This window comes from Molossus molossus, unplaced genomic scaffold (genome assembly GCF_014108415.1).
Source record: "Molossus molossus isolate mMolMol1 unplaced genomic scaffold, mMolMol1.p scaffold_m16_p_17, whole genome shotgun sequence".
NCBI classification, from domain to species: domain Eukaryota; kingdom Metazoa; phylum Chordata; class Mammalia; order Chiroptera; family Molossidae; genus Molossus; species Molossus molossus.
The window spans coordinates 68,414,337-68,436,052 of record NW_023425352.1 but is presented as its reverse complement, the minus strand read 5'-3'; the positions used below and the strand labels follow the sequence as shown (position 1 = coordinate 68,436,052).

Here is a 21,716-nt window from a genome sequence, read left to right as displayed (position 1 = left end):
AGACCTGGTCGTGCGGGCCTGTGCATGTGTTGGTTGTATTATCTGTACTTACATTTAGTTCTGCTTGTTTTTTGTTTTTGTTTGTTAAGATAACACATTTCCTTTTCCCAAAACCAACAATCACCCCAGGGACTTTGCTCAAAGTTAGTATAAAACTAAGGACACCAACTTTCTACAAACATGTCCTATTTATTACCAGCTATTTCATGCTTTACTAACAAAAACACCTGCCAATTTCACAGCACCTTAAAAGAAGACCGTTCAAAGGAAATTCAAATGATTCAAAAGATAAATCTGATCTTTTTTTGGGTGGCAAATGATAAATTTAAACTTTTAAAAAAGGTAAGCACCAAAAACAATGCTGTTAACAGACACTGGTGAATCAGTTCACTGAACGGGTCTGACAAGCGCGACATGTCTTAGCCCAACAGAAAGCAGCCGAGTCGGCCCGGCTCTCCCCGAGCAGCACTGCACCGACGGCAGCCTGTGGAAGGGAAGGACCTGTCCGAGGAATGCAGGCCCCGACTGTACATAATTCACGGCACCAGGAGAAGGACCCACGTCTATAAAACTTCTAAGTTTCAAAGAATGTCTTCTTCCTTCAAGTTTTAGTTGAGGTAGCTCTAGTTCCAAGTAGACATCCAACGCACCCAACCTCCGCTGACAAACATGAGTATTAATCATAATAATTGGAAATTCCCATTAAAAAAGTCAATTAGAAATTCAGAAGTTAGTATTTATCAGCAGTATTCTGGCTTGAGTTTCCAAATCCCTTCACCACCAGAAGTTCTATGGAAAGTACAGAGGTTCCTCAGGAGTTCTCGGAAGACACAAGACTGGGAGACTGATAACTTGGACTCGAACTCCTGCAGGATCTCCTGAGTGCTGGCCTGGCCGTCCACGCGGGCCTGAAAGGCGATGAAGTTCCTCATTTCCACCAGGAGGTCGTCGTGCTCCGTGGCGGGCGGCGGGGCAGGCCCCTGGGGAAGGTGCACGTTCTCACTTTCCAGCCGCTCGGGCAAGATCAGGTGGTTCCTAGCTCTCATTTTAGCCAACAGCGAGGACGAAGTGAGGGCCCCCGACGAGGACTCTCCATCTTCCATCTTCCCACTAAAATGCTCAGAAACGCTCTCTTGTCCGTCCCTTTTCACGAGGCCGTCCTGCAGAAAGAGGGGCGCTCGTTGACGCAGGGGACTTCTCACTTACGGTCCCACTGATTCCTGCAAAGGCTCTGAGGGGCCACAGAATGACACCTGCCCAGGCCAGGTGGTCAGGTTCACTGGTGAAGAATAAAATACCACCTACCACAGAGGTAAAGGACAGTAAAGCATCTAAATCCACCCACTATTAAAAAACATTCCTTAAAAAAGAAAAAAAATCTACACTCTTCACTTGGTTGCCATTCTGATGAGGATGGAGGGAGAGCAGTGGCTAGGGAATGGGCTTCCAGAGCAGCTTCTAGGACACTCCCTCCAGGACACCGCCTCCAGGAGCCTGCCTCTAGGACATTGTCTCTAGAACACCGCCTCCAGGAGCCCACCTCCAGGACACTGCCTCCAGGAGCCCACCTCCAGGACACTGCCTCCAGGAGCCCACCTCCAGGACACTGTCTCTAGAACACTGCCTCCAGGACATTGTCTCTAGAACACTGCCTCCAGGACACCGCCTCCAGGAGCCCACCTCTAGGAGCCCACCTCTAGGACACTGTCTCTAGAACACTGCCTCCAGGACATTGTCTCTAGAACACCGCCTCCAGGACATTGTCTCTAGAACACCGCCTCCAGGAGCCCACCTCTAGGACACTGTCTCTAGAACACCGCCTCCAGGAGCCCACCTCTAGGACACTGTCTCTAGAACACCGCCTCCAGGAGCCCACCTCTAGGACACTCCCTCCAGGACACCGCCTCCAGGAGCCCACCTCTAGGACACTGTCTCTAGAACACCGCCTCCAGGAGCCCACCTCCAGAAGGCACATGCTCTGTGGGCTTTTCCTGTCTTCCCTCCCAATGTACCCTGATCTAGGCTGGCACTGTGGGATAAGGAACAATATCAGAGCTGTACTTCTTTTCCTTCACTTTTCAATCACTTTATTCTTTACTACTTTATACCTCATAAGTGTTTCCTTAAAAACAACAAAGGTTCTCTATTCCCAACTGTGCTCATACTAATCTAAAATAGGAGTCTGAACCTGGGAGTGTTCAAACTTTATCAGTCACATAACCCTCATCAGACACGACCGAGAGACGGAGGGACCTGGCCCCGCAGTCCCTCTCGGGAAGCTCTGGCAGCTGCAGGACAGGCAGCGACAGGCAATGCGCTGGGGCTGGAACATCGCCAGCATCTGAGGCGGTGTCTAGACCTTTATCCGAGGGCAGTGGTCTCCGCAGCTGGCACTGAACCTCCAGATGGGCAGGCTGCATGGGCAGTGACTCACATGCCTCCTATCCCCCTATTAACTTTCTAAGGACAAAACAGAGATTCTGCTACAGAACCCGGGTTAAAGACGTTTCCTTTAGGAAGTTAGCTGGAATTTTAGATTCCAATGAAAGTGCCTCGTAAATCGGAGTTCCCAGCACCGAGATCGGCTGCCGTCACACCGGGCACCTCTTCACACTGGAATCGGGTTAAACCTGCAGGCCACTCAGTCCCGTCGGTCTCCCACACAAGCAGACAGCACCCGAGTACCTGGCACTTCTTCTTCGGAGACGCTGGAGCACGAGGCTGCACAGAGAAGCTGGAGCTCCGCTTCTGACCGAATCTACTCCTGAATAAGGAAAGAATCGCGGCGTAAATAAAACACGTGTTCTTGTGACGTAGACACAAGGATCTTTCGACAGCCTTCCTGGGCAGGCTTCCTCTGCGGGGCCCCCTCGCAGCCAGGGCGGCTGGGCCTCGGTCTCCGGAGGAGGAACGGCTGCATCTGGAGGAAGAACCACTCGTCCCTGTTCGCCGCACGACGAAAACTGCCCTCGACAGGGTATGAAAACCTTACAGAAGAGTGTACCGAAGATCACAGCAACCACTGACTGGTGAAAACGGCATCTTACTAAGGTTTGATTGTGATTCTGCTCTTAGTGATACTACTCTTAGTATTTTTTAACAAAATAGATCATTTCTCTTTCACCTGAAAAACTGGTGTTGGAAAGCAGACAAAAGCGAGGAAGAGGTAAGATTACGAATGTGTTTCCCCAAGTCACACAGGTGGCTGGCCCAGTCCCTCCCCGAGAGATTTCCTCCTGCTGCAGGTAACGGTAAGTGTCCACGCCCGCCCGCCCCGACTGCAAGCCTGGATGCACGGCCTTCCCGCAGCACGGCGGCAGCCACTGCTTACTTCATTCCCGCGGGTGCTCCACAAGTCCCCCTGTGGCCAGTCCAGGTGGGAACACCAGACCCTGCTCCCAGACAGCGCTGCCGAGACAGCCTCAGAGCCTTCAGGGCGTCCTGGGCCACTCGGTTGGCCTCTGTCTCCACCAGCACATAGTCTGGGCTGGCTCCATCCATGATGGCATCGTGTTTCATGACACTGTGCACGCCAACTAGCAAGAACACAGGAAACAGAAAACTTTTTATTTCAGGTTGTAAACAATCAGTTTTTCTTCTATATAGTCTAGCATACTGTGGGTGGAGAAAAATAATGATTATTTTTCGCTGCTATTTACCAAGACCCAGAAACTTACATGCTATTGGTATTTATCTTCATCACACCATATGAGGTAGAGAGTATTACTATTCCTGTTTCACAATAATTGAAGCATAATGCTTTAATCACAACTTCAACATAACCTCTACCCACCTATCTGGAAAATTTGAAAACCTATTAATAAATTCTTTATTGAAGGAAAAAATATAAACCAGAATTATAGAATTTCTAAAATGTAATGATCATAAAAATACTACATGAGAAGAATTTAATGAAGTTATCAGTGGAAAATGTATCACCTTAAATATTTATATCAGTAAAAATAAAATAATAAAAGAACTAAATTTCCAAATCAGTTTTATAAAAACTAAGCCAAAAAAATTTCACCAAAACACAACAAAAACAAAACACAAGGAAGAAAATAATGAATATAAAAGCAAAAATGAATGAGGTAGAGAACAATCATGGACCTAATTAATAAATCAAAATCTTGGTTTACTGAAAAAAAAAATTACAAAATAGAAGACAAACCACTAGCTTAACCTGATCAAGAAAAAAGGCGGGGGGTGGGGGGGTTATACAAAATTAGAAATGACGAGGGGGAAATTATCTTGAAACAGAAGCAAATTAAGAAGAAACATTACAAGAGTATTTTCTGTCTCTACGCAAACAAACTTGAAGACTAGACAAGAGGTAACTCGCTAGGAAAACAACAAGTTACAGGGAAGCCTCAGCCCAAACGGTCTCTCTCTGAAATGCCACCTAACCTGCCTCCTTGAACAGAGAACCGGGACCGCGATCTGCAGAGGTCAAAGTTCACGTCACCCTGTACACCCGACTGCCGCCTGAACAAGACGACACCCCAGGATGACTGAGCCGTGCACGGCTGCTGTCCCCCGGGGCCTGACAACTGCTGGGTCTGCCCTCCTAACTGCTCTCTGATGTCGGCGGTCGGTCCTGCTTCCAGAGTGCCTGCCTCTGGCCACACCCCCTGCCTCTCCCGCTGTTCACCTCCTGTGGTTGGAGAGTCAGATAAATATAGCATGTAGAGAAATCTATTAATGTTCAGACAGCACAAATCCATTTAAACATTGCACCCTCCCGGTAAGTGGTTATGTCAAGTACTATTGTTTCCTCAAGTTTCAAATTTCTAGGTCTTCAAAAAAGAAAGGTAAATGTGATTTTCAAAACTGTCAATACATTTCCCAATTTAATTTCAGGAGAAACACGCCAGGGCGAGCACAGCAGTCAAGGCGGCCGCTGCAGGAACGGCCCTCGTGCTGTCCCCAGCACACCGCGGCAGCTCGGCCAACGTTACCTGATTTTCTGAAAAGCTTTTCTAAAACATAATCATCATTGCTCTGCTGCTTGTTCTCACTCTCGTTTTCATTGTCCTGCTTCTGGTACTTTCTTTTCTTCACGAGGTGTGGAATTCGCGTTCCTTCGAACTTGGCGTCTCTGTGACGCTTGGGGCTCTTCGGCTTCTGCTTCGGACGCTTCTCCTGGGCCCCTTCTTCCGCCTCACTGTGTTTTGTTTTTGACTTGTGCTTGTAAAAAGTATTTCCCATGTGTCCGTTCTCCCCAAGAGGCTCTGTCTGGACCTGGCAGCTTTCTCTTCGCCCAGGAAGACCTTGCTCCGCGTCGAAGCTTTGCTCGCCGGGCGTCGGGCTGGGTCCCGGAGGGGCTGCACACTCCCCGGGCGCCCTCGACACGGAGGGGCCCTCCAGCCGGGACACTGCCCCCGTCTCCTCTGCAAGCCGACCACTGCGAGCTGGGGGACCGGGTGTCTGGGGGGCGGCTCGCGGGGCATCTCCTTGAGCAGAAGTCACCGCACCTGCGGCGGCTCCCGCACCGGCCGGCGCCTCACAGGCCGGGGCAGCATCTGCAGCTGCACTGGCATCAGGGACCGGTCTGCCCGCGGCAACGCTCAGGTCTGCGACTGAGGCCGACTGCGGTCTTCTTTTCAAATGGTGTCTGGGTGTCTGAACGTCTGAGCCAGTCCCTGTGAAAGGAAAAACGCACCCCTGTCACATTTCGTTCTTACAGGACGTGTTCCGGCTGAGCGGCGCCTGCGGTACCTGCGGTACCTGCGAAGATGGCGCTGGTCTCGGTGCCCTGGGAGACGTCGGGGCTGGTCAGAGTGAACAGCTCGTACAGGTCATTGGACTTGAAAAAGCGCCGCTGCTTCGGGTCCTTCAGCACTCTGTTGGTCAGAAACTGCTTGAAGATCTGTCTAAAAGAGAATTTAACTGGTATGACAGAACATTTAGCTCTCCCTCAAAAGTCTACTTATAAAACAATATAAGAGATATAACTGTCGCTGTGCGGATGTCTAAATAATCCCTAAAACTTTTAGCCTTAAACATTACAACACAAGAAGTACATAGAACATCAGGTTTTACAGAATTTAAGTTAGAAATAAAAATAATACATTAATATTATTCATATCCAGTGGGTTTCTGCAACTTCCAAGATTCACCACATTTCTAGAAACACCTTTTTACATGCATGCAGGTGACACAGGCCGGCTAAGCTGCAAAGGGCCAGCCTCCTGACCACTGCACGAGGCCCCTGCCCCGCCCTGCCAGGACCTTCCTGTGATGGGCTCAGGAAATGCTTGCCCGGGCTCTGCCGAGTTTCACCTGGAGCTGCCTCACCAGCCTCTACCCACTGCGCCTCCCTCCAGCTGACGCGCACACTGCGACGCGTGCCCAGACCCCCGCTGCAGCCTGGCCCCCGAGCTGCTTCCTCCTCGGGCTGAGGAGGCTCTCCCTCTCGGGGCTCCGCTCGCCCCCAGCCCTCCCACCACTCGGCCCTGAAGAGCAGGAGCCAGCCCACGAGTGGCCAGCCTGGTGGGGAGAGCGGCCTCCCCCTGGGGGGGATGTGCTTGGCAGTCTCCGGCGGGGGGAGAAGTCAGCAGTATCTCCATTCTGCTGCTGAAGTCATCCCTGCCCAAATCCCTCCTCTTCACAAAGATGGAGGAGGAAACAGGGGTCCCAGGCAACCTCTCTCTGGGGCATCTGAGCCAAGGCCAACAGAGCACCCGCTGACCATACTACATGCTGATAACACCAACATGTCAGCATTCCAACTGTGTCACTTCTTACAATTCTTCCGAAAAAAGATGGCACACTACATGGTAGGCGCGAACAGTTCTCTCAAATACAATATAAAGTTTAAACATAAGCAGTCCTTAAAGTTTAATAAGGTGGAAAAACGACCATGTTCAAAGACATTTTTAAAAAACTTACAATAAGCCATTTTAAAAAACTAAAATAGGCTTTAGTAAGAAAAAATATAAAAACAAAATAAAATTTTAGAAAACCACATTATCCCTCAAGTTATAGGAACTATTGCTTGAAGGTGGAAAGACTATTTGAAACGCTGCTTTATTAGAAACCCGGCTGCCCCGGCACGGCGTCCTCGGCCGGCAGGCGCAGGGCAGGCGCAGGGCAGGCGCAGGGGCAGCCGGCGCACTGACCGGTGGTAGATCTTCTCCTCGATGGTGCCCGCCGTCAGCAGCCTGTACACCGTCACCTGCTTCGTCTGGCCTATCCGCCACGCGCGTTCCCGGGCCTGCGGCAGAGGGGCACAGCTCAGCGAGGTGCCCGAGCCCCGGCGGGCTGAGCCCCTTCCCTCCCTGAGCGCAGCTGAGGCCTGTTCAGGAAGACAGCCAGGCAAGGGACTAGGAGGCTGGTCTCTGCGGAAGCCCACTGTGCGTCTGCAGGCACACACTCCACCCAGACCCGGTGACGGGCACCATGAACGGGCGGCAGGATGTCCCTGTCACTCTGAGGCCGAGGCAGCAGCAGGATGAGGCTGAGCTGACACGAGCTCTGAGGACACTTCCAAACGCTAGCCTTTCAGTGCAGCCGACCTTGGACAGCGCACCGACCCCGCAGTCGGAATCCGCGGAAAACCTGCATTCTGCCAAACCTGACTACTACATCGACTGGAAGCTTCCCACAGCATGAACAGTCAGGAAACACATCTTACGTTGTATGTATTATATACTCTATTCTCACCACAAAGTAAGCTCAAGAAAAGAAAATGTCACTGAGAAAATCATCAAGATGACGAACTACATTCAGTGTATTTCACACATAAGTGGACCGTGCAGTTCAAACTGGTGTTGTTCAAGGATCAACTGTGTCACCAACATCCGCCTTTTCAAAAGTAGACAGACCTGTGTGTCTGTGCTTGGGTTCCAGTCGGGGTCATAAATGATGACTCTGTTTGCCCCCGTCAGGTTGACTCCGAGGCCGCCCACCCGAGTGGTCAGAAGAAACACGAATATGGACGTATCCTAGAGGTCAGACAGACAACACTGAGCTGCACGTTTAAGACCAGACGGAAGTCCTCACCTCTGCCCTTCCACATTCTACACATGGAGACCCCCGACCCAAGGAGTGGGCTATGTCCCGACTCCGGTCAGTCAGGGTGCCGCCTCACAGTTCCCACTCTCAATATGAGCATCAGTAATACCTGTAAAGTTGGGCTTTCAAGAAAAAATATACACACAGTAATAATTTTAAACACACACACACATCAGTGATTCAGAAACGCATCGAGTTAACAAGCAGAAAGCCCTCCCCACTGCCCCACCCAGACAAGCACTGCGCGGGGCGCGGGAGCTCCTGCCCCGCAGACAGCAGCACCGTCTCGCTCCACCGCTGGGCACCTGTTACCTCGTTGTATCTTGCAATCAGTGGCTGTCTGGAAGCTATTGTGGTGGTACCGTCCATTTTGAGATAGGTATACTTCTGGGCTCTGAGGAACACTTCGAGTATGTCCAACATCTGTTTGGGGGGTGAGTTTGCAAATCAAGTACAGCTCCCATGAGCGCTTAACACTTGTGTGAACAGTCTCACCTTCCCAACAGTCAAACTAAAAGGGTTTCTTGCTTTGAGGTAGATACATATAATTGCCACAAGAGTATTTGCAGTATTCCTTGCTGATACTTCTTACAAGCTTGTAAACAGCTGGGCATTTATTTGAGTCCAGGCCCAAACTTGCCCACATCCCAGACTCACAGGGCAAACGAACCTTTTTAAAAAGCCCACTTCTGGGCGCCCTGCCTGGAGAAAGATCCGAGCTCCCACAGAGAGCCGGCAGGTGCATCTGCCGTTGGAATCACCCCTTCAGACCACGCCCCACACTCTGAATGGATGGTCTCAAGCGTAAGGACCGACCTGCGCCCGGCACGCGCCGCGCCTCACCTGCCTCGACTGGGAGAACAGCAGCACCCGCTGGCCCTGCCGCTGCCAGAGCCTCAGCAGGGCCTCCACCACGATCATCTTCCCGGATCGCCTCCAGAATCCAAACTGGCCTTCCTCCGCTCCGTGGTCAGAGCTGCCTGTGGGGGTCCTGGGGCCTCCAGAAAAGAGATCAGGGTGGTTGCAGATTTTTCTTAGGGTTGTGAGTCCAGAGAAAATCTACGGTATAAAAGAATTATGTGCACTAAAATTACTTCATGTCGACTCCTGTACACTCAGGAGTGAAGGGGAGGAGGCTGTCTGCATGCAGCAGATGAAGAAGAAATTCTCCAGCAGCTTCTCAGCTTCCTCCCCAATCACAGCGTACTGGCAGCTGGAGGAAATCATCCGCCTCTGTCATCCTCTTTTCCTGATGGGGCAAGTTCTCCACAAACAGAAAATTCTACTGGACCCAACTGTCTACAGGGGTCATATTCAATGACTGATAATTTACTTTCCCCTCACTAGAAAAATAGGTATGCATGCAGCTCACAGTGTTAGAAAATGTGATATATAAAACTGACTCATCTTTTAAATATAAATAAAAACGGCATGCCCATCCAAACTTGCAGAAATCAGTTATGTGACTTAGCAAAGGCATTTAAAGGTACTCCTAAGTACCTCACTAAAAGCTCTGTAATTTAACATGAGTTAGAGGTTGAAGTTCAACTTACCTTTACATTAGTATTTTATCAGAAAGACATGTACATGGAAAACACAAGTGGAGAAGCCTGCGGGACAGTCCTGCCTGCCATGCCCAGCAGGAGGGCTCGCCACAGCTCCCAGAGCCCGACACATCAAGCCCACCAGTACACACGCTCAGCAGAAAAAGGACACATCATAAATTAAGCCAGTTACCAACAATTAAGATAGCTGTGACCAGTAAACAACAGTTAGGCGGAGACACTGTAAAAGATCTGAATAAATCAGGAGCTGTCAACACTCCCCAGAGGCAGCTGTGACCCATCTTTCCTCCCCAGACCTGTGCTGTCCACACAGCGGTCACGAGGCCCACAGGCCGCTAAGCACGAGGTGTGGCCAGTCCAAAGCGAGATGAGCCATGAGTGGAAAACACGGCAGACCCTCCCACAGCAGTCTGCTGGGAGGGCCTTCTTATATGCGAACGTTTCCAGTAACACAGTCAGCCCCACGTATCCTCAGGCTCGGCATCCAGGGACTCCACGGCGTTTCGTCTGAGGCTGGGAATCCCGCAGGCACAGGGCCGACTGAGCATCGTTCTGCCGTTTTATCTAAGGGCTTGAGCATCGTGGGTTTTATACCTGCAGGGGTCCTAGAACCAAGGTCCCTCAGATACCAAAAGACAACTATAGTTAAGTTTTTGAGGTGTCAAAAGTTAAAAACAGATTTTTTTATTGTGGGAGTGAGGTGCTGGCACTTCAACCCATTAAGGGTCAACTGTACCCAATTTTGAAGACTTACTACAAAAAAAGAGTAAAATATCTCAATAATTATTGATTACATATTAAAGCATTTAGGATGTATCAGGCTAAATAAAATCTATTATAAAAATGGATTTCACCATGTTTATCGTTTTTAATGTGACAACTAGAAAATGTAAATGACGCGTGGCTGTGCCCTGTGACACTTCCTAATCATAACAGCACAACGTACACCATTTTAACAATGTGACCTGTTCAAGAAACAAATTGAACAGGCCCACATCCCCGCCAGCCTCCGGGCAGGCCCACGTCCCTGCCAGCCTCTGGGACAGTGGTCTCGTCCGGCTGAAGCTTCACCACTGGGAGGCCCATGAAGAGAAGAGAAGGTTCAGGAGAGAAGAATAAATGCGAATAATTCAAACCTCCAACAGAAGACAAAACAAGAAACCATAAGAGATGGTTAAAGAACTGCAAAGGCCTGACAGGGAGCAGGCAGATGCGGCGCAGCACAGGTGGCCCGTCACCTGCGTCCTGTCTGCGTCACCCTGACGGGGAGCAGGCAGACGCGGCGCAGCACAGGTGGCCCGTCACCTGCGTCCTGTCTGCGTCACCCCGACAGGGAGCAGGCAGACGCGGCGCAGCACAGGTGGCCCGTCACCTGCGTCCTGTCTGCGTCACCCCGACGGGGAGCAGGCAGACGCGGCGCAGCACAGGTGGCCCGTCACCTGCGTCCTGTCTGCGTCACCCCGACGGGGAGCAGGCAGACGCGGCGCAGCACAGGTGGCCCGTCACCTGCGTCCTGTCTGCGTCTCTCCCTGGGTCAGCGGGAGAGCCTGCACCTTGTAGTGCACCATGCTACTCAGCTGTGCCTCCCATGAGGACAGACCAAGGACTAAGAAAGTCTTACATGTCAAGTAAGTAAAGCACAATTCACAACCTAAGATCCTGAAACACAAACATGTTGAATAGTTTACATGAAGCTTGAGACTTAAATGCTCATTATAAACCTATGTACACTTACTGAACAGACATTTACCTACGGATCGCTCAGTACTGGCAATAACTAAAATGTTACAGAAAATGTTGTAACGATGATTCTCCCTCCACATGCCTGCCCGCCCCCAGCAGGCCGAGGTGGCTTCGCTGCGTTCTGCGTGGGGTCAGTAGTCCCGAAGGACCTGTCATCACAGACCCTGTCCCAGGAGCCCAGCCAGGGCCGGGGCTCGAACCTGCAACCCAGGTACATGCCCTTGACCAGGAATTAAACCCACAACCCTTGGGTAAGCAGGCCAAGGCTCTGACTGCTGAGCCGTACGGACCACTGTTCCTCTCCTTCCCCACTTCCCTACACTCTGTGGCTCCTGCCATTTCACTGACCTGCAGCTCTCCATTGAGAATTCTGTAAACTTCTTTGGAATCAATGAAAGTTTGGTAGACTTTATGTTGCTCATCTGTAAGACGGCAAAATAAGACCTATGGGGGAGGAAAGAAACAAAAAACAGAGAAACTATAATTTCAAAAATCATTTTAACAGTATAAAATAATTAAAATATCAATGACACTTCCTAATCATAACAGCACAACGTACACCATTTTAACAATGTGACCTGTTCAAGAAACAAATTGAAGCCAATCTCAGAGCTACACAAGTGTAGCTGCCTCCTCTCGAGAGCCCCCGTTCCTGTCGTCTGTCCACCTCTTGGTCCCCACCCTACTGTTCTGAAAGTCCCTGGAGACTGGCTTCTGCTCACAGGAAAGTTCAGGACCAGGAGCAGACAGTCTTCCAGCCTAGCCACCAAGTGCTGGCCGGGGCTCACCACCCCGTCCTGGGTCACACTGCGCTCCAGCCAACTGACACAGGGCCTTCGCTGCTCTGCAATGCCCCTAGGCTTGGGGACAGGCCCACCTCCGGGAGAGGCCCACGTCCCCGCCAGCCTCCGGGACAGGCCCACGTCCCCGCCAGCCTCTGGGACAGGCCCACGTCCCCGCCAGCCTCCGGGCAGGCCCACGTCCCTGCCAGCCTCCGGGACAGGCCCACATCCCCGCCAGCCTCCGGGCAGGCCCACCTCCGGGACAGGCCCACGTCCCCGCCAGCCTCTGGGACAGGCCCACATCCCCGCCAGCCTCCGGGCAGGCCCACGTCCCTGCCAGCCTCTGGGACAGGCCCACCTCCGGGAGAGGCCCACGTCCCTGCCTGCCCCTGGCAGGGCCCCTCCCCACCCACTGGGGCAATGACTCCACCCTCCACGTTCTCTGCCTCTCTGCTCTTCTCCCCTTCCCTCCAGCCCACCTCCGCCACCTCACAGCTTGAAGGTGGAGAAGCTATCAGGCGTGAGTCTCTCATTTTCACTCCTGAAATTATCTTCTGTAGCTGCCTCAGCTTATTTTCCTTAATTCTCCCAGGAAGAGGCTCCTGTGGGGTCCAGAGCAACCTTTCACCTTTCTATCGGGTCTGAAACCCTCTCATCATCCTCAGGACAGAGCTGCACCCAGACTCTCTGAAACCTGAGGGGACGCTCCCGCACCGCATCACATGCGACCGCCACCTCCACGTCCTTGCTTTCTCCTGGCTCAGGAACCCAGCGTGCGGGGGCTCCCGCTGGTTCCACCTAAACGGGGATGGGTGAGGTCACTAACCGCCTCCTAGTCCCCCAAACACAATGGTCCCAGGGCCTCCTGATTCCTTCCCCTGATCCACCTCTGGCCTTTCTACACAACCCCCCTGCATCCGCGCAGGGTGCCCTTCCTCCAAGTCCTTTCTACACGACCCCCCATCCGCGCACGGTGCCCTTCCTCCAAGTCCTTTCTACACGACCCCCCATCCGCGCACGGTGCCCTTCCTCCAAGTCCTTCTATACACGACCCCCCATCCGCGCACGGTGCCCTTCCTCCAAGTCCTTCTACACGACCCCCCCATCCGCGCACTGTACCCTTCCTCCAAGTCCTTTCTACACGACCCCCCATCCGCGCACGGTGCCCTTCCTCCAAGTCCTTTCTACACGAACCCCCATCCACGCACGGTGCCCTTCCTCCAAGTCCTTTCTACACGAACCCCCATCCGCGCAGGGTGCCCTTCCTCCAAGTCCTTTCTACACGACCCCCCATCCGCACACGGTGCCCTTCCTCCAAGTCCTTTCTACACGACCCCCCATCCGCGCACGGTGCCCTTCCTCCAAGTCCTTTCTACACGACCCCCCATCCGCGCACGGTGCCCTTCCTCCAAGTCCTTTCTACACGACCCCCCCATCCGCGCACGGTGCCCTTCCTCCAAGTCCTTTCTACACGACCCCCCATCCGCGCACGGTGCCCTTCCTCCAAGTCCTTTCTACACGCCCCCCCCATCCGCGCAGGGTGCCCTTCCTCCAAGTCCTTTCTACACGCCCCCCCCATCCGCGCAGGGTGCCCTTCCTCCAAGTCCTTTCTACACGACCCCCCCATCGGCGCACGGGTGCCCTTCCTCCAAGTCCTTTCTACACGACCCCCCCATCCGCGCACGGGTGCCCTTCCTCCAAGTCCTTTCTACACGACCCCCCATCCGCACACGGTGCCCTTCCTCCAAGTCCTTTCTACACGAACCCCCATCCACGCACGGTGCCCTTCCTCCAAGTCCTTTCTACACGAACCCCCATCCGCGCAGGGTGCCCTTCCTCCAAGTCCTTTCTACACGCCCCCCCCATCCGCGCAGGGTGCCCTTCCTCCAAGTCCTTTCTACACGACCCCCCATCCGCACACGGTGCCCTTCCTCCAAGTCCTTTCTACACGACCCCCCATCCACGCACGGTGCCCTTCCTCCAAGTCCTTTCTACACGAACCCCCATCCGCGCAGGGTGCCCTTCCTCCAAGTCCTTTCTACACGACCCCCCATCCGCGCACGGTGCCCTTCCTCCAAGTCCTTTCTACACCCCCCCCATCCGCGCAGGGTGCCCTTCCTCCAAGTCCTTTCTACACGCCCCCCCCATCCGCGCAGGGTGCCCTTCCTCCAAGTCCTTTCTACACGCCCCCCCCATCCGCGCAGGGTGCCCTTCCTCCAAGTCCTTTCTACACGACCCCCCATCCGCACACAGTGCCCTTCCTCCAAGTCCTTTCTACACGAACCCCCATCCACGCACGGTGCCCTTCCTCCAAGTCCTTTCTACACGAACCCCCATCCACGCACGGTGCCCTTCCTCCAAGTCCTTTCTACACGACCCCCCATCCACGCAGGGTGCCCTTCCTCCAAGTCCTTTCTACACGACCCCCCATCCGCGCACGGTGCCCTTCCTCCAAGTCCTTTCTACACGAACCCCCATCCACGCACGGTGCCCTTCCTCCAAGTCCTTTCTACACGACCCCCCATCCGCGCAGGGTGCCCTTCCTCCAAGTCCTTTCTACACGACCCCCCATCCGCGCAGGGTGCCCTTCCTCCAAGTCCTTTCTACACCCCCCCCATCCGCGCAGGGTGCCCTTCCTCCAAGTCCTTTCTACACGACCCCCCATCCGCGCAGGGTGCCCTTCCTCCAAGTCCTTTCTACACGACCCCCCATCCGCGCACGGTGCCCTTCCTCCAAGTCCTTTCTACACGAACCCCCATCCGCGCAGGGTGCCCTTCCTCCAAGTCCTTTCTACACGAACCCCCATCCGCGCACGGTGCCCTTCCTCCAAGTCCTTTCTACACGACCCCCCATCCGCGCACGGTGCCCTTCCTCCAAGTCCTTTCTACACGACCCCCCATCCGCGCACGGTGCCCTTCCTCCAAGTCCTTTCTACACGAACCCCCATCCGCGCACGGTGCCCTTCCTCCAAGTCCTTTCTACACGACCCCCCATCCACGCAGGGTGCCCTTCCTCCAAGTCCTTTCTACACGACCCCCCATCCACGCAGGGTGCCCTTCCTCCAAGTCCTTTCTACACGACCCCCCATCCGCACACGGTGCCCTTCCTCCAAGTCCTTTCTACACGAACCCCCATCCGCGCACGGTGCCCTTCCTCCAAGTCCTTTCTACACGACCCCCCATCCGCGCAGGGTGCCCTTCCTCCAAGTCCTTTCTACACGACCCCCCATCCGCGCAGGGTGCCCTTCCTCCAAGTCCTTTCTACACCCCCCCCATCCGCGCAGGGTGCCCTTCCTCCAAGTCCTTTCTACACGACCCCCATCCACGCACGGTGCCCTTCCTCCAAGTCCTTTCTACACGACCCCCCATCCGCGCAGGGTGCCCTTCCTCCAAGTCCTTTCTACACGACCCCCCATCCGCGCAGGGTGCCCTTCCTCCAAGTCCTTTCTACACCCCCCCCATCCACGCACGGTGCCCTTCCTCCAAGTCCTTTCTACACCCCCCCCATCCGCGCAGGGTGCCCTTCCTCCATACAACCCCCACCCCGCGTCCGCGCAGGGTGCCCTTCCTCCAAGTCCTTTCTACACCCCCCCCATCCGCGCAGGGTGCCCTTCCTCCAAGTCCTTTCTACAGCCCCCCCATCCGCGCAGGGTGCCCTTCCTCCAAGTCCTTTCTACACCCCCCATCCGCGCAGGGTACCCTTCCTCCAAGTCCCTGTGACTCCCTCCGTCACTTTCTTTACCCACTGCTCGAATGGCAGTTTATCAAGAGGTGTTTTCTGACCATCCCTTGTAAAAGCCTCCGCTTCCCCAAATCCTTGCCCTCTTCACCCACGTACCAGACTCGTTCTGATCTCCACCCTTGTCCCCACCTGCCATCGGAAGTATCGATCTGTGACTCACACTCGGGAATGAGTGTGAGTTCTGTGAGAACAGCGTTTGTTTCGTCCACTGCTAACTCCCAGGCATGTGCTCAGCACCTCACACAACTTGTAGCAGGAATGAATTGGGGACTTGAGGGAAATACGGTTTAGAAAGACCAGCCGCGAGAATCCATGGGCTCACAAGAGATCGAAGCCCGGGCACTAGAGGAAGTGTCATGCTGAGGGCATCGCCATGGCCACCGCACCTGTCACAGCCGGATGCACACGGACACGCACCAGCCTGCCCCGCCCCACCTGTCACAGCCGGGTGCACACGGACACGCACCAGCCTGCCCCGCGCCACCTGTCACAGCCGGGTGCACACGGACACGCACCAGCCTGCCCCGCCGCACCTGTCACAGCCGGGTGCACACGGACACGCACCAGCCTGCCCCGCGCCACCTGTCACAGCCGGGTGCACACGGACACGCACCAGCCTGCCCCGCGCCACCTGTCACAGCCGGGTGCACACGGACACGCACCAGCCTGCCCCGCCGCACCTGTCACAGCCGGGTGCACACGGACACGCACCAGCCTGCCCCGCCCCACCTGTCACAGCCGGGTGCACACGGACACGCACCAGCCTGCCCCGCGCCACCTGTCACAGCCGGGTGCACACGGACACGCACCAGCCTGCCCCGCCGCACCTGTCACAGCCGGGTGCACACGGACACGCACCAGCCTGCCCCGCCGCACCTGTCACAGCCGGGTGCACACGGACACGCACCAGCCTGCCCCGCGCCACCTGTCACAGCCGGGTGCACACGGACACGCACCAGCCTGCCCCGCGCCACCTGTCACAGCCGGGTGCACACGGACACGCACCAGCTGCCCCGCCCACCTGCGACCACACCTGCAGGCCTTGCGGTTCAGCATATGAAAAGCAGAGTGGATGGCCAGGTGCAGCTGGGCTTTAGCCATGTTTTGGTGACTCCTGGATTTACAGACCTGTTCGTTTTTATCCGGTAAAGAAAGGCTCATTTTGACATCTGACTTCATTCTCCGAAGAAGGTATGGATTTATGGTATCTCGTAAGACACACGCACACTTATAAGCAGTTTTAACCTTCAGTGAGACAAAAAAAGAAACAATTACTGTATGTTTAAGAAATTCATTTGTTCTTACCCCCCAACTGATTCCAATGATTAAAAAAATAATTTTCTAAAGAATGACCAATGATTATACAAAATTAGGTGGAAAATGGGTTGGAAAAATTAATATAAGTTGATATGCTCCAGGAGGTAGGAGATTTCATACCAGTATCGGCAAAAAACCTTATTAACCGAAATGTACACACAAAGCACAGCTGGTACTTCTGTCCCCTAGTCCTCTTCAGTCCTCCCCTACGGCGCTGGCGGGCCCATCCCCCCCCTACGCGCTGGGGGCCGTCCCCCCCTACGGCGCTGGCGGGCCCGTCCCCCACTACGGCGCTGGCGGGCCCGTCCCCCCCTATGGCGCTGGGGGGGCCCGTCCCCCACTACGCGCTGGCGGGCCCGTCCCCCCCTATGGCGCTGGGGGGCCCGTCCTCCCCTACGGCGCTGGCGGGCCCATCCCCCCCCTACGCGCTGGGGGCCGTCCCCCCCTACGGCGCTGGCGGGCCCGTCCCCCACTACGGCGCTGGCGGGCCCGTCCCCCCCTATGGCGCTGGGGGGCCCGTCCCCCCCTACGCGCTGGGGGCCGCCGTCCCCCCCTACGCGCTGGGGGCCCGTCCCCCCCTACGCGCTGGGGGCCGCCATCCCCCCCTACGCGCTGGGGGGCCCGTCCCCCCCTACGCGCTGGGGGCCGCCATCCCCCCCTACGCGCTGGGGGGCCCGTCCCCCCCTACGCGCTGGGGGCCCCGTCCCCCCCTACGCGCTGGGGCCGTCCTCTCTTACGCTGGGCCTCCGTCCTCTTCAATACTCTGTACCCTAGTTCTCTTCGATTCTTTGCTTTAACTACCACTGTATAGTTAACCCCAAAGTAGAGATGTATATGGTTCTCAACCACCCTCTAGGGAAAACACTGCTTTCAAACAAACCTGTGTTTATAGTCCCATGTGCTCCCAAAGCTACAAGGAACAGCTACTCTCAAGCTGAAGACCAAAGCCGGGCGGGGGCTGCAGCAGCGGAGGCAGCCGGACACGCCGTCACCGCCCTCGGAGACCTCGCAGAGTGAGTTCAAGACAAGCCACGTGCCCCCAGAGATGAAGGGTCACTGAGTCTCAACTGGAGCACATGCTCTGTCACACAGCGTGGCCACGTGAGGGGGTGTTAACTGCATGCAAGAAAACAAGGCCCACAGCACAGAAAACCACTCTCTCCACAATTCATTTAAAGGCGAGCAAAGAATTCAATACATTATTGATATTAAAAAAAATCTCAATAGGCTTAACAAGCTAGTAAAATACTATTTAATGGAAGAAAACAAATTTGCAAAGTTTAAATTTAAGAAAAGTAGCTGCAAAATGAATGAGAGGTTGATCATAATACAGAAAAATTCATGTTAAAAATTAACATGGTAAAAAAAGAAAACATTTTAAAGATCCTAAGAACACATCAAATATGTATACATGTATGTATATTTATCTTATGTGTATATGAGTGTGTACACATATAATAGGTTTTACTTGGAATAGCAGACAATAAAAACGCTCAATATCATTCAGACATTGATTAAAATTACATTTAGGATGATCAGGTACATATTATGGGCTATCATGCAGAGATCATTAAATTCAGAATTTAACAACACATTATAGTCCACCAAGGAAGCAAGCACTTGTTTAAATTCTTCCTAACATCACAGACAGTGTGTTCGGCTAAACTGTCCTCACACCGTTGCCTCCGCTCACATTCCTCTGCTCCAGAAGACCGCGTGAGCGAGGGGGGATGCAGGGCACCGGGGCTGGGCTCGTGAGCGGGCTGGCCACTCCTTCTGTTCTCTGGCCCACCCCTCGGCAGGGCTCCCCTGCTTCCTGGCCACTGTGGTGAGCTTACAAGGAAAAGGTCTGGGCCTGTTTGTCAGACCCGACTACGCCCGAGGAAGACAGCAGGGCTGGGGGAGCAGGAAAGACCAGAAACCCTCCCGGTGCTGGGAAGGCGGACACCTAGCTGAGCATGCCCATGCTCCCTTCCTACTTCTGACAAGGAGAGTGACAGCCACTCCCCAGCTCTGCTTCATCCAGAGCTAAGTGACCTTGGGCAAGCCACCAAAATACTGAGTCTCAGTAACCTTGAGCATGAAATAAGCCATCCGACTAGATGACTCTTCAGGTTCCTTTCAGCTCTGAATGTTTCTACACGAGTTTAACATAGAAACCCCAGAAACAGCCCTATTTTGGTAGTTACTTTTCTTCCCCTCACCGTCCCCAGCCTGTGAGGTCCTCGCGCGTCAGGCCATCCCAGGAAGTCTTTCCTGACGCCCACATGCTCTGACATGGTCACAGCCCTCACAGCCTGTGCTGTGATCGGGGGGACCACTTCCCCTGCGCACCCCGATGCACTGGGGAAATCAGTCAACGGAAGATGCTGGCTACTAGCCATCCCCACTGCTTCAGCCTGCCTGACACAGCAGGCATCTGCGTGGCAGCCATGGACCTACCCAGAAAGGAGCAAATAAAAACACCTCTGTTCCCAACGCCCTTAGAATCTAACAAGGAATAAAGGTCAGCACACAAACTGCTCAAACAAGAACTTCATGGAAGAAACAGACACTATTACATGGTCTCCAAGTAATTCCCCACAAGTGACTTATTAATTCCACAGGAGAAGGGGTAACTCCAGATTTTAGAAATCTGGCAAATACCACCTCACCCAAGTGATCAGACCACTACCAAGTAATACCACCAACAAGGGTAAACCAACAGCATGTGTCAAGGTCATCAAAAGGCATAAGAAAAATCCGAGAAACTGTCCCAGATTAAAGGGGACTAAAGAGACATAGATACTACCAGAACTGCAAAAACATACTTTACTTTATACTTTAGATAACAAATTATATCAACGTTAAATTCCCTCCCAAGTCTAATGTCCGTGCTGTGGCTGTCAGAAACGTCCTTGTTCTTCAGCACACGGAGGGACTTGGAGGGACTTGGAGGAACGGGCATCACTGCAACGTGCTCTCAAGACTCGGAAACACACACGTCTGTGTGCAGAGAGGCGGGGGAGGGAGGAGGCAAGTCCAAGTGAATGTAGCAAAACTCCAGCAAAATGCTAACAACTCGTCAATCTGAGTGAAGAGTAGATAGTTCTATGATTCTTGCAACTTTGTTAAATTTGAAATTATTTCCAAAAAAACCCCACAAAAAAACACCATAAATGAAGAATAGGGATTCAGTGGAAGAAGACTGCCCTCACAAAAGTTAAAAATCATTCAATCTCAAAACATAAAAGGTATAAAATTGTTGTTGACTGTGCTCTAACTTTAAAGGTCTAAAACTCTGTTTCTAATTAAGTATTTCAAACATATGCATGTCTCTTTGGTGAAAGGCTTTCTTTGTGGCTGTCATGACCTGAGGGCGCCGGTCCCACGAGGGCTGTGCAGAGACCCTGCTCTCACCAGGGATGGAGCCGCCCTCACGTCGGAGTCCCGTTCCGATGACCCTGCCTGTGACCACCCCGTGCCACAGCCACTCAGGCCCACAGCCTCAGGGGTCAGCGGCAGCAGCTCACCTCCTCCTATCCCCCTGTCTTTGTCTGACCAGCCTCCACCTCTCAGTTGTTCTGCCTAAAAAACTGCCACCAGGGCCTGCTCTCCACCTTATTCCTCAGGACCGCCGTCCAGGTCCAGGTCGCCCTCCCCCCACCCCCCAGCGACTCCTGCAGGGCCCGCCGTGCCAGCCTCCCCTTCACACACCTGCAGCCAAGCGACCCTGAGAACAGCCCTCCTGCAGTCTCCCGCTCAGACGACTCGGTGGCCCTTCCTTGCTGGAGTGCTGCTGCCCCCTTTCTGCTCCCACTGCCAGAACCCACGGCCGTCCTGGGCCTGCCCCAGCCCCACAAGAATCCGTCCAGTCCAGTGTGTCTGCGCTGTCCCCGGCCCCATGTGGCTGCTGCCTTACTCTAATGTCCATGTTCTTCTCCGCCCATGTTCCCAGCATCAGGATAAGGGACACCCTTCTCATGAAGTCTTCCCTGACACTCTCTCTGCTGTCCCCTTTTCTGAGACTTTATACTACTTTATGAGACGCACTACCCCAATTTGCACTAAATTATATGCTGTCCATACTGATTTACTTTTGTTTCAGAATTTCTGACTGCTCTTGAGTATTTTACAAGATTTTTCAAAATTCACCTGGAAAAATAGGAGCTATCAAGCAAACATAATTTCGTAAGTTTTATCCGATACCAATTTATAGGCTTGGCCCTTTCCCTTATTTCTGAATGACTTGGCTACGAAGTATAACATTAACACACTGAAATACTAAAGTGTCACCTGCACTGGGGAGGCGTTGGAATACCCCCCCATGGTGATGGGGACCGAGAACTGCTCCATGAACACAGGTAACGTGCCCAGCTTCCCGGGGAAGACAAAGTCGAAGAGCGACCACAGCTCTCGGAGGTTATTTTGCATCGGCGAGCCAGACAAGATGACACGGTGAGGGGTGCGGAACTATTTTGGGAAAAAAAATATTTTCTTATTACATTCAGCTTTTAACAGATGATCACCAACCCTACCCAAAACACTTCCACTCAATCTTGTTATTTAACAT

The 21,716-nt window shown here is 53.6% G+C and overlaps 1 protein-coding gene across 2 annotated transcripts in view; it reads right to left on the bottom strand.

Annotated features, from left to right (window-relative positions):
* Positions 1-725: 725 nt before the first annotated feature.
* Positions 726-21,716, bottom strand: part of ERCC6 (ERCC excision repair 6, chromatin remodeling factor) — an 80,308-nt gene continuing 59,317 nt past the window's right edge. For both annotated transcript variants that reach the window (XM_036265419.1, XM_036265420.1), the window contains 12 exons: positions 21,440-21,616; positions 16,976-17,092; positions 11,673-11,768; positions 8,860-9,075; positions 8,329-8,439; positions 7,827-7,946; positions 7,122-7,216; positions 5,728-5,873; positions 4,959-5,642; positions 3,332-3,536; positions 2,686-2,764; positions 726-1,160 (listed from right to left, as the gene is read on the bottom strand). In XM_036265419.1, coding sequence (XP_036121312.1) covers positions 741-1,160; positions 2,686-2,764; positions 3,332-3,536; positions 4,959-5,642; positions 5,728-5,873; positions 7,122-7,216; positions 7,827-7,946; positions 8,329-8,439; positions 8,860-9,075; positions 11,673-11,768; positions 16,976-17,092; positions 21,440-21,616 — 2,466 coding nt within the window. In that variant the 3' untranslated portion in view covers positions 726-740. The remainder of the gene's footprint in view (positions 1,161-2,685; positions 2,765-3,331; positions 3,537-4,958; positions 5,643-5,727; positions 5,874-7,121; positions 7,217-7,826; positions 7,947-8,328; positions 8,440-8,859; positions 9,076-11,672; positions 11,769-16,975; positions 17,093-21,439; positions 21,617-21,716) is intronic.